General features: G+C 42.0%; 1 protein-coding gene across 1 annotated transcript in view; it reads right to left on the bottom strand.

Moving 5' to 3' along the window:
- Positions 1-3,408, bottom strand: part of TAFA5 (TAFA chemokine like family member 5) — a 363,876-nt gene extending 360,468 nt beyond the window's left edge. The window contains exon 1 of the mRNA XM_075727778.1: positions 3,297-3,408. Within this exon, the coding sequence (XP_075583893.1) occupies positions 3,297-3,408 (112 nt within the window). The remainder of the gene's footprint in view (positions 1-3,296) is intronic.
- Positions 3,409-15,209: the final 11,801 nt, after the last annotated feature.

Below are 15,209 nucleotides of genomic sequence, written 5' to 3'. Positions count from 1 at the left end.
TCTGGTCTACCATTGTTCATTAAACAAGTATGCAGAATGCATGTCTGGGATCTAAAAATGTCACAACTCCTCTAATACTGAATTGCCATTGAAGGTGGTCACAGTCTACCAGGACAGCCTTCTGAAACCGTTTTCACATTTACTGATGCTTCTGTTAAGTAAACTAACTCCTTGGTGGTTGCACCAAGGACCATAAACTGTGTATTTCTATTACTTCATTTTTGCCTTCTCCTGTTGAGAACCTACCAAATCACACAATTTTTCTTTGGTTGGAGAATATTACATTATATTTATCACTATAGCAACTAACCTAATTGATTTGATGCAGGTTTCTCTTCCACCATAGGATGGAGCCACTATCCCTAAGTATAATCTAAACATTTAAGAAAGGAAAAATGATCAGTTTATCATTTTACCACGTCAAAGAGAACATAATTTGGCTTCAGAAATTAAAGTATAAATGAAAGGCTAATGGAATGTACGCATACGTCCAGAACATGCTTTATAAATACTCTTATCTGTCAAGTGGAACTCGAGAGTATGGTGTTTACTGCTTGCTCCCAGTAATAGGGATGACTATTGTACAACAAATACATTCCCAGAAACAAAGATTCACAAAGTAATTAGGGGAAGGGGAAGAAACATTCACATAACTGATTCAGGAATAAGCTTTGTCAGACCAATAGATTAAAACTGAAAATAAGCAAGGTAGATCAAAAGTTTTATTTATAGTGCTAAAAAAATGGAAATATGCAAAAGTTCTGAATTTTTTTTTTTGAGCTGCAGGGTTTGATGTAAATGTAGTAAAATGATACATGAGAGATAATCAGACATGAGGTTCCTGTAGTTACTTTAATAATGTGTTCAACTACATTGTTTTTTACAGAAGTCTGCTTGATATCGGAGGTTTAAGCTGGTATACTTCCATGTACCTGAATACAAGGTGAGTGGAAAAATACAGAACACCTTACATTGTCAAGTTCTTTTATTTCCTAAGAAATATGTCAAGGCTGTTATTCTTAAAACATAACTGACCCCCCCCCAAGTGATGCTTTTCTTCAAAAAATAAGGCATCGGATGAAAAAAAGCCTGAATAAACCCTACATGGTTTTTAAAAGAATTCATAAGATTTGCAGTACTACTTTACCTAGAAATAGCTTCACATTTTTTCCTTGATTTTTAAACATCCTTTCCACAGAGCAAAAGTGTTTTTTGCAATTTTTCAAATACTACCACTGGAGAAAATGTTCATGGTGCTTCATTAACATTTGGAACTGCAGTTGTCAAATCAGTGAAACATTACATAAATGGTGGAGTGTTTTGACACTGCATATTTTAAGCTACATGGTGCTCTTCAGCACTATATGGAATGAAGAGCATACTACATGTTTGAGAAACACCGTCGACACTAGCTGAGAGAACTAATTAGAAACTGATCATTTAAGCACACCAGAAATTGCCTTCCTGTTATTGGCTAACATTTGCTTTGTTCAGCATCAGTAAACAATACAAAAAATAAATAAGGAACAATATATAACAATTCAAATGGCATCTTCATTCCTTAGAACAGAACATTGTCAAACCTCTCACTGTTGAATATAAATAATTTTTAAAGTGTCAGAGTTCACAGTTAACTCTTTCTGAGGCTATGCTGATAGAAGGTATCTGCACAGAAGAACTCGTATCTTCTCATAAAAACCCTGGCACCCTCCAGACATTTCTAGCACAAACTTAATAAAATATTTCCTATTACTAATATCCAGCTGAATTCCCTTTATACTTAAACTATTCATCCTGTAATATGCATTTACCGAGTCACTTACCTGCCAGTATGCACATAAATTCTTTTAAATTTCAGTATGTTGTTTAGTATACCCTCTATATTAGTACATTGAATATGGCTTTATGTACAGAATTAACTTATTTAAAAGTGTGGCCTGTTTGATGTGATTTTTTATAAGTGTAATGCAAAATGTGCTAAACTACAAAAAATAATTACAAAATATGTTATTCTTTTTAGAATAAGCCTCCTTCACTGCTGTCAGTACGAAGAGTCCCTGTAACATGCAAAAAAGCGAATTAAAGGTTCTCTTAGACAATTACAATCTTGTTTCAGGAAAAAAAAACAGCGAAAAATGGAGAATATAATACGGTCGGAGGGAATGGAATAGAGGGTTAAGAAATGCAGCAGGCATGCTCCTGAAAACCAGAATCCATTTCCTATTCATCATAACCTACACCTATTACAGCTCAACAAGACAAGCCTAGTGCAAAGTCTTTTATGCTACAGCTAATGAAAGGAATATGCGCTATGGATAAATTACAGACCACATTCAGTTCAGGTTGGGAAAATACAGTGTAGATTTATTTTGGCAAAGTTTTGCAGGTCCTTCCTGATAAATTACATATTTCTTTATTATTGCATAGCAACTGCTTTTTCTATCCTCTTTGAAAGATTCCCACTCTGGTACTATGGACTAACTTGCATCCCCCAGAAGTATGGGCATTAACTGTATTTATATTACATATCTGCTTGAAGATTACTCTTGCTGAGAGCAAAGAAACTAACAAGAAAAAAATAAAGACCTTTAAAAGTATTAATAGTCCACGCACTTGATTCTTACAGATACCTCACCTGCAACTCAGTGTGATTAATGGACAATCTATCAAGCCTGAAAAAGAATATACAAAACTCTACCGATAACCTGTGATGTAGCTCTAAAACTGATAGCACGGGCTTACTAAACTGCTCAGGAAGTGCTGGGGTGTTCCAATGCAATTTCACAGTCAGAGAATCACATATCATCCCAGTGATGTTAAGACATCTGTCACTTGACTAAGTATGTGCTTCCTAAAGGAATGAACGTAAGCAAAATAGCTCCTGTTCATGGAAGGTGGACGGGGATGGGAGAGCGTGTACGCAGAGGGAGCAGTCTGGGAGAGAGCTGGTAACTTCTCATAATAAACAGTGAACAGTGGATCACGGTTACTACCACTAAAAAGTTCTTAAGATCCAAGAGGTGTTTCTGTTTGGACTGGAAATGCCACATCTACAACCTAAGGCCATCTCATGCTTCCAAGAAGCAGCAGTATTAAAGTGTCAGTCTACCTGCTTTACCATGGGGGGGGCGGGGGGGATGTGTTGGGGTGGGGGGGGATGCGTTGAGGTGGCAAGGCTAAGGCACAGTACCTACGCTTGCCAGCTGCAGAGCTTAGCCTTTGCCAGAAGTGTTACCTCAGACGGGAAGGGCGTGGATTTACGTCCAGCAAAAGCACCAGGACAAATATGTACTTACTGCAGTAAGCGATTAGGAGGCTAGCCAGGATCATGATAGCCCAGAAAGTTGAGGACATGCTTGGCAAGGTGTTGGCATCTTTCCTACTGCTTCTCCTGGGAGATGGAGCCATTGAAGCCACTTCCCCGGTGGGGGGGAAAGTCAGACAGTTTCACCAGCCAGCTCTCCCCTTGACTGATGGCCTTTCTCCACGTGTAATCCCCAAGGCAGGCATCTTCCAAAGACCCCCCAGTTTGTCAGAAGCAACAAGGTCCTGTTGCAGGAACCATCTTCCAGCCAGAAAGCCAAGGCGACTCTAAGGCGTGCGGGACTTCGGCGCAGCGGCGGCAGCCAGCTTGCCTCCTGGCACTGTGGCGAGCTTCGCTAGCCTGGTGGGTTTTACTGGGGCGCCTGGCGTGGTGCCGAGCTCTGAAGACGTCCCACGAACGAGCCTCTTTTTATTTTTTTTTTCCTTTCTTTTTTTTTTAATTCGCATAAGTTGTGTCGCTTGCCGTCCTTCCCCCGGCCTCCTGCCCGTGCCCCGGGAGGCGGACCCCCGCAGGCGGGGGCGCGGGCCGAGGCGCTGCTAGCGCGGGGGGGGCCCCCGCCCGCCCGCCCGCTCTAGGGCGACCCCCGCTCAGGCCGCCGCCGCCTCGCAGCCCAGGGCAGCATGGCCGCGGGGGCAGCGGCCACGGAGCGGCGAGGGCACCTCGGCGGCCGCCGCCGCCCGCCCGCGGGGGAGGGCTCGGCTCGGCAGCGCCGCGGGCCGCGGGCGATCCGCGCCCCAGCCCAGCGCCCGCCGGGGAGCGGGGAGCGGCGGCGCCCGCCAACGGCGAGGAGGGCGGCGGAGCCGGGCAGCGCGGCCCGCCGGGCGGAGAGGCGCCGCGTCCCCCGCGGCGAGTCCAGCCTGCTCTCCCCTCCCGGCCGGGCCTGAGGGCTCGACGGGGCGGAGGCGCGAAGGGCGCCCGGATCCGCGGCGGGCGGGACACTTTACGCGGGTCGGCGGCCGCAGGTCGTCTCTCCGTGCGCCGCCAGCTCCGCTCTTAGGCTCTGCCGCTAGAGCAGCGCCGGCCCTTCAAGTAAAAAGAAGGAGGAGGAGGAGGAGGAGGAGGGGGACGGCGGTCACGCCCACAGGTGAAGAGCGCACGGCGCGGTCCGTCCCCCGGCGCCGCGCCACCTGCGCGTCCCCGCCGGAGGAGCGCTCCCGCCGCCCGGGCGCCCCGCGCCCCGCTCCGCGCCTTCGCTCGCCTCCCCACGGTGCGACGCTGCGAGCGGCGGCTTTAACCCTCTCGGCGGGGAGCGAGGAGCCGCGGGGGGACTCTCCCGGCGCCGGGGCTGGGGGCGGCGGGCGGGGGCCGAGGGTCGCGGGGCGGAGAGGGGCGAGCCCTGTGTGCGGCTCTGCAGGGGTAGAGGCAGCTCCGGCCCCGGCGCTTCCCCACGGCCCCCAGCGCAGAGGCGGCGCGGAGGAGCCGCCGGGCAGGGCAGGGCAGGGCAGGGCAGGGCCCGCCCGGAGCCTTCTCGGAGAGGCTTTGCCCCTGGCTGAGGCGGAGTGCCGGCAGGAGATGGCGCCCAGGGACCCTCTTCCCGCCCCCTCACCTGCACGGTGCGGCTCGACGGCTCCACGGTGTATTCTGTCCGGACACGGCCTTAGGTGTTAATGCAAACACTCCTCCTGGATTCGCCTGCGGTCCTTACGGGGGCTGTTGGCATGCAATTTCTGTTGCTGTAGCGGCAGGAACACATTGCTGTGAAACCGATTTAGAGGGCTCCAGTCCACATGTCTGCCAGGAGCCTTTACGGTAATAATAAAAAACTGAAATTTTTTAAGAGGGACCAGGTAGTTGAGCTTTTCCTTTTGGAGTCTCCATAGCAATGTCCTCAAATTAATATTTTAAGTTCTGCAGAAGGTGGTCACGTTCCAAGCACAGGCAGGATTGGCAGACTGGAAGAGGAGCTTGGTCACAACATGTCCCAGTCGCCGCCTCCTGTGTTATGCTTGCATAATAAAAATACTGTGAAAAAGTAGACTTACACTCCTTCAGTAGCCCCAGGTTTGTCTGATTGTTTGCCACATAAATATCTGGACTTAAAACTGTGTGTGAATGATGCATTATTTACAGGAAAGGACTGCAGTGACCTTTTTAGTACAGCTGCACTTGACTAGATACTTGGAACTAAGTTCAGTTTTGCACCATGAGGACATGGTCAATGTAATCTATTTGATTTCAGATCTGATTTTCTACCGTAGTAGTTTGCATCCTGAACTAGTAGGGCAGTAGGCTGATGTGTTCAAGTATGCTTCACGGAGATGAAGCTTTAACTATCATTTGGGTACACACACAATGTCCCCTTCCAAGACATGACTTTCCTTTCCCTTATTTTCAGTGGGAATTTATTTTCTGTTACATTTAAAAACTAGAATATAGCGCAACTCACGCATTAAGGCAACATGCTAAGCTTTATTCTCCGCCACATCATTTAAAAGAGCATTTTATTATTATTTTGTATCTAGAGACTAAATCTTTGTAACACATTCTATCCCTGACTTATACACCAGATTTTCTTTGTAAGTCAATATAAATTCCAGAGCTCCTTTGGTATCCTGAAGTATTAGTTCAATTTGATGTTGTAAAGTACTACTGCATAATGAGATTTTTTTAAAAAATAGGACTTTCAAATTTCCTATTCTCAGAACAAATGTAAATAAGTATTAAGTAACAAAAATGCCTCAGCATGATGTGCTGCTGTTCATTGCAATTCCAGGACTAACATGTAAATTAAGCAGTTTTCTGTATGTATGAAAAGAAATTTTATTTCCATTACAGCTGTGAGTATTGAATGTACAGTTGAATAATGTTTTTAACTATTACTGAAAGGAAAAAGCACGAGCATCTTGACAAGAGGTGTATACTATGATATATAGTTTAAGAGACTTTAAAGCCACAAGGGATAGCTGCAACAGTCTGTAGGCTGCTATACCTTTCAGTATAGTCCACAGAATTTTATATAGTAAATCTTATAGTTTACCCATTAAGTTGTGGTTATACAAGAAGATTTTCCTTGGAAATACATCCAGCTTTCAGTCTGAGGAGTGGGATTCATTATTCACCTAAATATTATCACCTAAATAAAGCCTGAAGCTTGATGCAGAAACTAAAGAATTGCGTTGCTAGTTCTGAAAACAGATGTTGTTCACTTGAGACCAGGTTAATTCTCATGTCGGAGAACTAAGTTACTCAGAAAGTAAGGTACCACTCCCTGAGAACAAGGGCCACTGAGCTGGGGCCTTTGTGTTTCTATCTATATCTACCTGTAATAGTTTTGCATAAAGCATTTTATATGAAGAAACATTTTCAAACATTACATTCTGATTTGATTGTCAAAGACAAGATAAGACTTAAATCCACTCTTTAAAAATGTGATTTTAGGTCACTGCTGATCTGTTCTGTAGGTGTACGTTGATCCGTAGGAATGGTCTGGCTGTTCTGCACTGTCTTGTATTGAAAAGTACCTCACCCTAGAGTGACACTACTCACAGAGTAAACTCCTACCCAATGAAAAAGTGGCAGAATGTGACCTTAAATTAATTTGCTTGCCTCTTTCTTGATGTGTCCCCTTCACATTGATTTTCAAGAAAAATGTGTGAAGCCTCTGTCTTTAATGCCTCCCTCATCTCCCAAGAAATTCCCAGTATTCAGACCTTTGCGTGTGCAGAGGTGTAGAAACAATGATTAAACTCATGGACAGATGTCTGAAAGCAGACAAGAAAATAGAAACCCAAGTTAAAGGCTTTATATCGAAGTGAAATAAGTTTGTCAGAAATCATATTTATTCCCATACAATCAAAGACACAGATCTCTTGTTCTGCCATTGCTGTTGGCAGAGTTAATATCTACAAGGAAATTAAACTAATATTTAAGCTATTTATTGAGATAGGGTGTGCCATTGCTCCAAGTGAAATTACAAGCAAAATATTTCTATTGACTAGAAACAAGCATAGTCTGAAGCCTGTTGGATGCTGTAGCTATGTGTCAGACAGTTTGGCCATGATGTGTAAACGCACCGTTGCTTTCTGCTAGGATGTCAGACCTGTAAAGCCTGTGCAGTGATGTTGACTTCTATTATAGGTGCAGCCTACAGAGAATCCTAACATTCATTTAGCATCAAGCATGTACTTGGTAGAAGGAAGGTAACATTCTTTAGATCTTTACAGAGACTTTCCATTCTTTTTGAGTTTGCTTATTTACTTTGAAAAGAGAAATTTTACGTAAAATGTGGGTAAATCCTGTGGCAGTACACTGATTCAGTGTACTTCATAAAGAATTACCAACCAATAATATTCAAGCCAATAACTGAGTTTTGTCTTTAGATAAAGTAAAATGCTTCAGCTGATTCTAAATGTTGCTTTCAAAGAAAGAACAAAATAATCTCTGAATGGACATTATTGTTTAGGTCTGTTAATTTTGGATAAATATGAGTAAAATAGCATCAATAAAACCTTTTTTTTTACAATGTTAAAAATTAATTACATACAAGAGCTACGTAACATCACCTTGTTTCATCTCACCAGAATTTTCAGAGGAAGAGCAGTGGAGCTTAATAGTAAGAATGTAAGCTCTTCAACTTTATTCAACCATTTACATTTTCAACAAAGTTATCCCAGAGGCACTACCACCATTGCTGGTGGGCTCCGTTTTGGCCAGTGGCTGGTCCATCTTGGAGCCGGCTGGCATTGGCTCTGTCAGACATGGGGGAAGCTTCTAGTAGCTTCTCACAGAAGCCACCCCTGTAGCCCCCCTGCTATCAAAACCTTGCCACACAAACCCAATACAGCATTAAGCAGAAAATTATTAAATTTGTGAAAAAGAAAGAGGAAGGGAGACAGATTGCCTAGGTGCATGCTGATTTCATTGTCAAATTATAATTTAGAGAATCAGTTCAGTCCTTCAATAACAGAAATCATATTTGAGTCTAAACGGCAGACAACTGCATATATCTGAAACTATGGGATCAGGAACTTAGTTCTCACCCAGTATTTCAGTAAAAGTATTTATTTACAGAGTACTTAAAAAATTCATAGAGAGAGGTTTCGACATGTTCATGCAACAGGCTTTTTTTCAAGGTCAGTAACAGTAAGGTCCTTAAGAACCGTCCACAATTCTCTTGATGCATAGTCAAAATACATTTAGAGGGAAGCTGTTGACCATTCAGTGACCAAAGCTAAGTCCTGTTACTTTATTGCATTATATTGTCTATGTGCCAGGTGGTCTCACAGATGACTGCTTTTGCTGGTTATTACAGACGTATAGCTATGATGTGTTACTCGTAGACTGTGCCGTCTCAGTGGTCTTCTTTCCCTAACAGATTCAAGCTACCATTTAACAGCGGGTTTTTTTCTAGCCATTATTAATTTAGCTGGGTTTTTTTCTAACTTTCACTGCCTGCTAACAACATTATAGATATATTTTGGTATAGATACAGTTTGAAAAGCTGTATGTGTTTTTGATTTAAGATGAAAGCTTTCATAAATTATGGGAAATCCTCACCCCGTAAAAGAAAATACCTGAAGTTGTTCACTGACAGCTGTGTTAACCTATCCAATTATTTGCAAAGCCAAACATAAAAAAAGCAAGAGAGTGACAGTGGAAATACGCTGCCAATACAAAACATTTTTATACCTGTCTATATAACTGATGTGTTGTCACAACATCCACATTATCATTCTGACCAAACGTTATTTACAGACTTTACACTAAAATGCAGGAAAAGCATGAAGGAGAAACACTTAAAGATGCATTTTAGTTCCACTTTGTGTCAAAGGCAAGACTGCAGTTTTTATAAAAAATTGGCACCAATATAATATCCTATCAAAATGTTTCTGCCATTTTTTTTCAAGAAATCCTAGCTATAGATGACCAAGAGATTAAAGGAACTTTTGTAAAATTACTGCATTCTCAGTTATATCCTTAAAACATTAAGATTAAAAACCCCACTTTACTCTTGATATGCAAGAAGCCCATATATCAGAACTAAGGTTGGTTTATAATAAACCACAGCTGTTTACGTACTAATAAAATGTTTATTTTTATGATGTGGGTGTGTAAGATTGTTTCTTTGCACTGAAATGCCTACAAACTGATGTAGTACATAAGTACGTTTCTGTCACTTAGCAACCTTCACTTGTTCAGAAAAAAAAATTTTTGGGATATCTGGAATGCTATTATTGAAAGTGTCTGGAGTTTAGCAAATTATCAAATCATTCAGAAGTGAGTCATTACCTGAGCTACAGTGATACAATATACTGGATTTGACAGCAAGAACAGAAATAACTAACTTGCATACAGAAATAATTTAGGAAGGTGAGTTATTTTAAAAAATTAGGAAAGAAATCAGAACATGAAACAGCAAACAAACCTGAAATAAATCCAAATGTGGCAAATTACTTTCATTAGAGTAAATAGATAAAGAATAAGAGGGATATGGAATAATAACTATGAGAAAATTTCTGTCTTGGAGATTACATAAATTATTAGTCACATCTGTTGTGGGTAAGGTCTAGTTTTATTTTGTGTATTCAGTTGAAAGGGACACTGAATTCAGTACCTGTTCCAAAGTGTCCAGAAAAACCTGCTTTTGATAGATAACCAATAACATATGCAATTCTTTTACAATAGATTTACAGCAAGGAAAGAATAAACAACTTGTTTGGGAATTTAGTCCGTTTTGTCTTTTTTTTTTTCTCTGATTCCCTTTATTAGTTTTCCTTCAATAACATACCACAATTTGATAACTTGTCGTGTTGGTGTATAGAATTACAGAAATATCTTTTTTTTTTTTTTTTTTTTATTGCCTGGTCTTTTTTAGTCCTGTATCAGGTAGTTTCCCTGCACTGAGTTCTCTAGGAGAGAGAAATCAAGGTATCCTATACATGTCGGTACATGCACTCAGTAACTACCCATTCGAGAGAAAAAGCATCATTACAGATCTGGCAACTACATGATCCTCTCTTTCAGAAAGCGTGCTCTGAAGCCACCTGTGGATTTACTATGTAAACCATTATTTCCTTCGACCTTTTAACGCACACCAGAGAGGTAAGGGCATATGTGGCTAACTATGTGCCTTCCTGGCATTTTCTGGAAATCTTACCACTTCTTCACAAACCTGGCTGTGGGTGAAGAAAGAGGTGGTATTGTCTGGTGCTAGAGTACAGGGTTATGTTCTGAGAGCTGACTTCTGCTGCTAACAAAGCCAATACGTTTTCTGAGAGACTCTTTGACAACTGTTTCAGTGTCTCTCATTGCCTTAGTTTCTGATGGAACCATGAATGGTTAATGGTTTTTCTGTAAAGATCTTTTTGATGAAATGTTCTGTTTGAAGGTGAGGCAAGGCACAAACATTTTACAAATGTATTGTTAAGAACTCATCTCAATGATAAAGCAGTGAGTGCAGTTGTGCTCTGCCTAAGATGGTACTTGAATTGTTAAATTCCCCATACAGCAATGTGGTTGATCAGTGAATAGTAGGAAATTTCCCCAGGAAAAAAAGAATCATGGCAAACTAAGCAAAGCTGCAGATTTAAAAGCTAAAATTTTCATCTAGAGCTGATAAGACTTACTGACAATGTGGTTTGTTTGCATCCTCCCATTTGCCAGTTGAACTATTGGCTATTTAGAGTAGAATTAAATGGTGTTTCTGGTATCATTATGCTGTCTTTCAGAAAGCAGCTAACTTTGTGTAACCAGGAAATCCCTCAAACAAATCATCACCTTCCTCAGTGGAAATTAGAAACTATTTGTTTACTGTAAATCATAGTGTATGAACTGCAGCCTATTAACCTGGTGGACTTTTTCTGAGAAGCAGACAAGCTGTCTCTTAAGTGATATGCTGAGGAGCAGACAAGGGATGAAATTTCCAGTGGCTTTTCTGGACAGCTGAAATGCATGGTTCGTCATTAAACACATTCTGTTTCGAACTTCTAAAATAGGATTTTGGATGTAAAAGGTATGAGAAGAAAGGGTACTAGAAGGTAGAATGGACAACAATAAATTACAAAAAGGAGCAATTACATTTTCTTTGGAAGGCTCCAAAGGTGAATCCATGATTTACTAGAGATCTTTCTGGTAAAATCATTTTTGCTTTGGGATTTTTGGCTTTGGGTGTGGTTTGGCGGGGGGTGGGGGGGACAGTGGGAGGCAGGACAAGAGGTGGTGGGGTGGCAGGGAATTCTGAATTATGGAAGGGCTATTTTTTCATTAGCCAGTGGACCTATTTGATTCTGAAGGTGTCACCTCCATGTGCATCCTGCAAAATTATGTCCATGCTGAAGGATGGCTTTGGATACAATGTTTGCCTCTCACAGAACACTATGCTCATGAAGTTCAGAAATGGGAAGTGCAAAGTCCTACGCCTGCAGAGGAATAACTCCATGCATCAGTATGGACTGGGGGCCAACCGTCTAGAAAGCAGTTTTGCAGAAAAGGCCTTGGGAGTCCTGGCGGATATCCAGGTGACCATGAGCCAGCAATGTGCTCTTGCAGCAAAGCCAGCAGGCTCCTGGGCTGCATTAGGGAGAGCATTGCCAACAGGTTGAGGGAGGTGATCCTTCCCGTCTACTCAGCAGTGCTGAGACACATCTGGAGTGCTGTGCCCCATGGACTGCCACAAGAGGTAGTACAAGACAGTTGAAGAGAGGCATGTCCAGCTCTCTCTACAGTACAAGAGAGATGCAGACATACTGGACACAGTGCAGCAAAGGGCTGTGAGGGTGATTAAGGAATTAGAGCATCTGTTGTACAAGGGCAGGCTGAGAGCGCTAGGATTGTTTATCCTCAAAAAGAGAAGGATCGGGGAGGGGGATATGTTCTTATCAATGGGTCCTGATGGGTGGAGACAGACTCTTCTCAGTAATATGCAGTGAAAGGACAAGACACAATAGGCACAAATGGAAATACAGGAAATTCCACTTAAGAAAAAATATTTTACTGTGAAGGTGTTCATACACTGGAACAGGTTGTGTAGTGACATTGTGCAGTGTCCATCCTTGGAAATACTCAAAACCTGTCTGGACAAGGTCCTGAGAAGCCTGCTGGAATTGAACCTGCTTTGAGCAAGGAGGTTGGACTAAGCAGTCTCCAGAGGTCTTTACCAACTTCAACTGTTCTCTAAAAAGTAACTGAATAATGCTAAATAAAATAAATAAATAAATAAATAAGCAATAAAAGTTAGGTGCTGTCTTGCCTCTTTTTAAGGTAATTGACTAGTATATAAGACTTTGAGTAACATTTGTGCTTTCAGACAGCATGATGAGGACTAGGTACCTCAGCACAGGATCTGAACATAAAGTCAGCAAATGGATGCAGCTTAAGAAATAACTAGTAGATAGCCACTTGAAAATGCTGAGGACGAGGGTAACTCCTGTCCTCTCATTAGGACTCTAAGTGGTTTTCTATCCACCTGGGTCTTTATCCCAGACCCTGCTCCTGAAGGTTGCCACCTGTAATCCTTCCTTCTATTATGGTATTATGTTTAGGTATTCAGGTATTATGTTTAGAGGAGAATGAAGTGGTGGCAATAGGACAGATGCCACACCATGTCCTCAAGGCATCCTAGTCATTACAACATTTGTTCAGGATGTATGGGAGCTCTGTTCAGTTCTCTTTGCCGCCATGGGCAGTTCTGCATCAATCAATGGTTCTATAATGGGGCACTTATAATCCCCTTGTTGAAACAGTGTCACTGTAGATATAATAAATCAAGACTTACAGGGCAGAAGGAGAAAGTATAAAAGTGAAACTGATTCTGTAGCTAACTATTTCTGTGGGTACTCACCTTGAGAGGAGACCAATCTTTTCTTGCCTGATCCCAGGACAGTTTCTGTAATTTTAACAATGACTGCATAATGTGCTTAATTATGAAAAAGACAGGTCATTGAAGAAGATTGATTTCAGAAAACTTTGATTTACTTGGCCTTAGCTTCCATGCATTGTCTGCAGGTGGGATAATACCTAGTGTAAGTATGTAACTGTCATGGCAAATTTAGTATCACATTGCATATAATGAGATAACCCATGGCATTGACTTTCTGACATTGAATCAGTTTCCAACCAACACATCGCTATTTTTTCTGAATAGTTACCTCTAGGACAGGTTTCATTAAATGAACCAAAATTAAAATTGTTACATTAGTATTCACAACAATGTTTTCTGACAAGATCAAAGAAATGTTACAATTAATACACTGCTGTTCACTCCTCTGAACTGTCTGTTTCTTTAGACTCACATTCTTCATCCTACCCAGACCAAATTTGTTTTTCTTTTGTTAACATAAACACTCAATTACGGAAGTGAGGTTACTGGAAATAATACTTTTCTTACAAAAATAATTTTCAGCTGTCCAAAACTTGTTTTCCTTCTCCCCTACACCTTCATTTTTTACCCTTCAAAATCTACAAGTTTCAAAATGAGGTCAGATGCTTCTTCACTGCATTTGGGATCATTACAATCTGAATTAGGCAGTATTATGTAGTGTTTATGCCTAGCACTTCTATATATAGACTGTACTTGCATATAAACTACACTTGCTCTCTACGCAGCACCCATACCTAGAACTGGAGCCTCCATGGGGAGTGGGGACACGGACATGCTGTGCTCTGTCACACCTGTGGCCCTGAACCACTGATGCCAGCCCTAATGGGGACCCCCCCCCCCCACCTCTGCCTCACCTCGGTGGGGTCCTGGGTTTTCGGAGCAGGACTTAGTGGGGATGAGGGGTGGGGACCTGGCATGGCAGCAGAAAGGGCATGGCAGTGTCAATTGCCTGTGGATCCTGTGGATGTTGTGGTGGCAGCTGGCTGGCTGGGTGTCGGAATCTGTGGAAGACTATCCTTGCAAATCTTGCCCAGAGGGGTTGTAGAGTTCTCCGTCTGTGGAGATACTCAACTGGACACGGTCCTGGGCAACCTGCTGTAGCTTACCCTGCTTGACCAGAGGGCTTGGACTGATGCTCTGGAGAGGTTCCTTCCGGCCTAAACCTGTGATTCTGTGACTCTGAATAAACAGCATTGTCTTTCTTCATTATAGAAATGTATGTTGTATCATACTGAAACCTGTTGAATATACAGCAGTGTAAGTAGGAAGACAGAATGGCTCAGCTGTGCGTGTTAACTTGTCATAGACACATTTGATTCACAAGGCTTTAATAAGTGATAATTCCCCAAGTGTTCAGCTTATTAGAACTGGTTCATCAGTACCCTAGAAAGGCCTCTATGCCTAGGGCAGCTTGGTTCTGTCTCCTGTTGGGCACAGTAACAAGAGGCTGAGAATATTGATTTTGCAGGTCCCTTTGAGACATCGTTTTGTTGCTCCCCTATGGAGCTTCATTGCCTCCATCATGCCAATATCTTGCAATATTATCTCCAGTTGAATAGAACTGCTTTGTGTTTGGAATAGGGTGAGCCACACAGTCTGTTAATCCAGTTTTAGGTATTGGACTGAAAAAATGGAGTGTAAAATTTTAAGAATAATTGAGCTGGACTCATCTTAAAATGAGGAGACAGTATATTTGTTTACAGGAACACTAATGAATATTTTAATTCATTTTTTATTCTTGTGCTGAGGTTAGCAGGACAATAAAAATGGAACCCAAACACATTTCTGTGTCATCACAAATTAAGGCAATCAGTAGAATTCCTTGACAAGTTGCCAGCCTTCATCATTAGGGGCTCCTCTGATGCTTATTCCACAATGGATTTTTAAATCTCATCAGCTGGGTAAGCCATTTTTGTCAGGCAGGAAGGACCTTAACAATGTCTTTATTTATTATCTGGACATCACATGAAACTAACATGACACTTCAGTCTGTTGTGAATGTCTGTATGTCCGTAGACTCTCTTTCAAACATGCTTAGTGTTGGCATCTGGTATGACACAAACTTTC

The sequence above is a fragment of the Pelecanus crispus genome, chromosome 1 (assembly GCF_030463565.1).
Source record: "Pelecanus crispus isolate bPelCri1 chromosome 1, bPelCri1.pri, whole genome shotgun sequence".
In the NCBI taxonomy this organism is placed as follows: domain Eukaryota; kingdom Metazoa; phylum Chordata; class Aves; order Pelecaniformes; family Pelecanidae; genus Pelecanus; species Pelecanus crispus.
The sequence above is the reverse complement of the archived record's forward strand: the minus strand, read 5'-3'. Positions and strand labels throughout refer to the sequence as shown.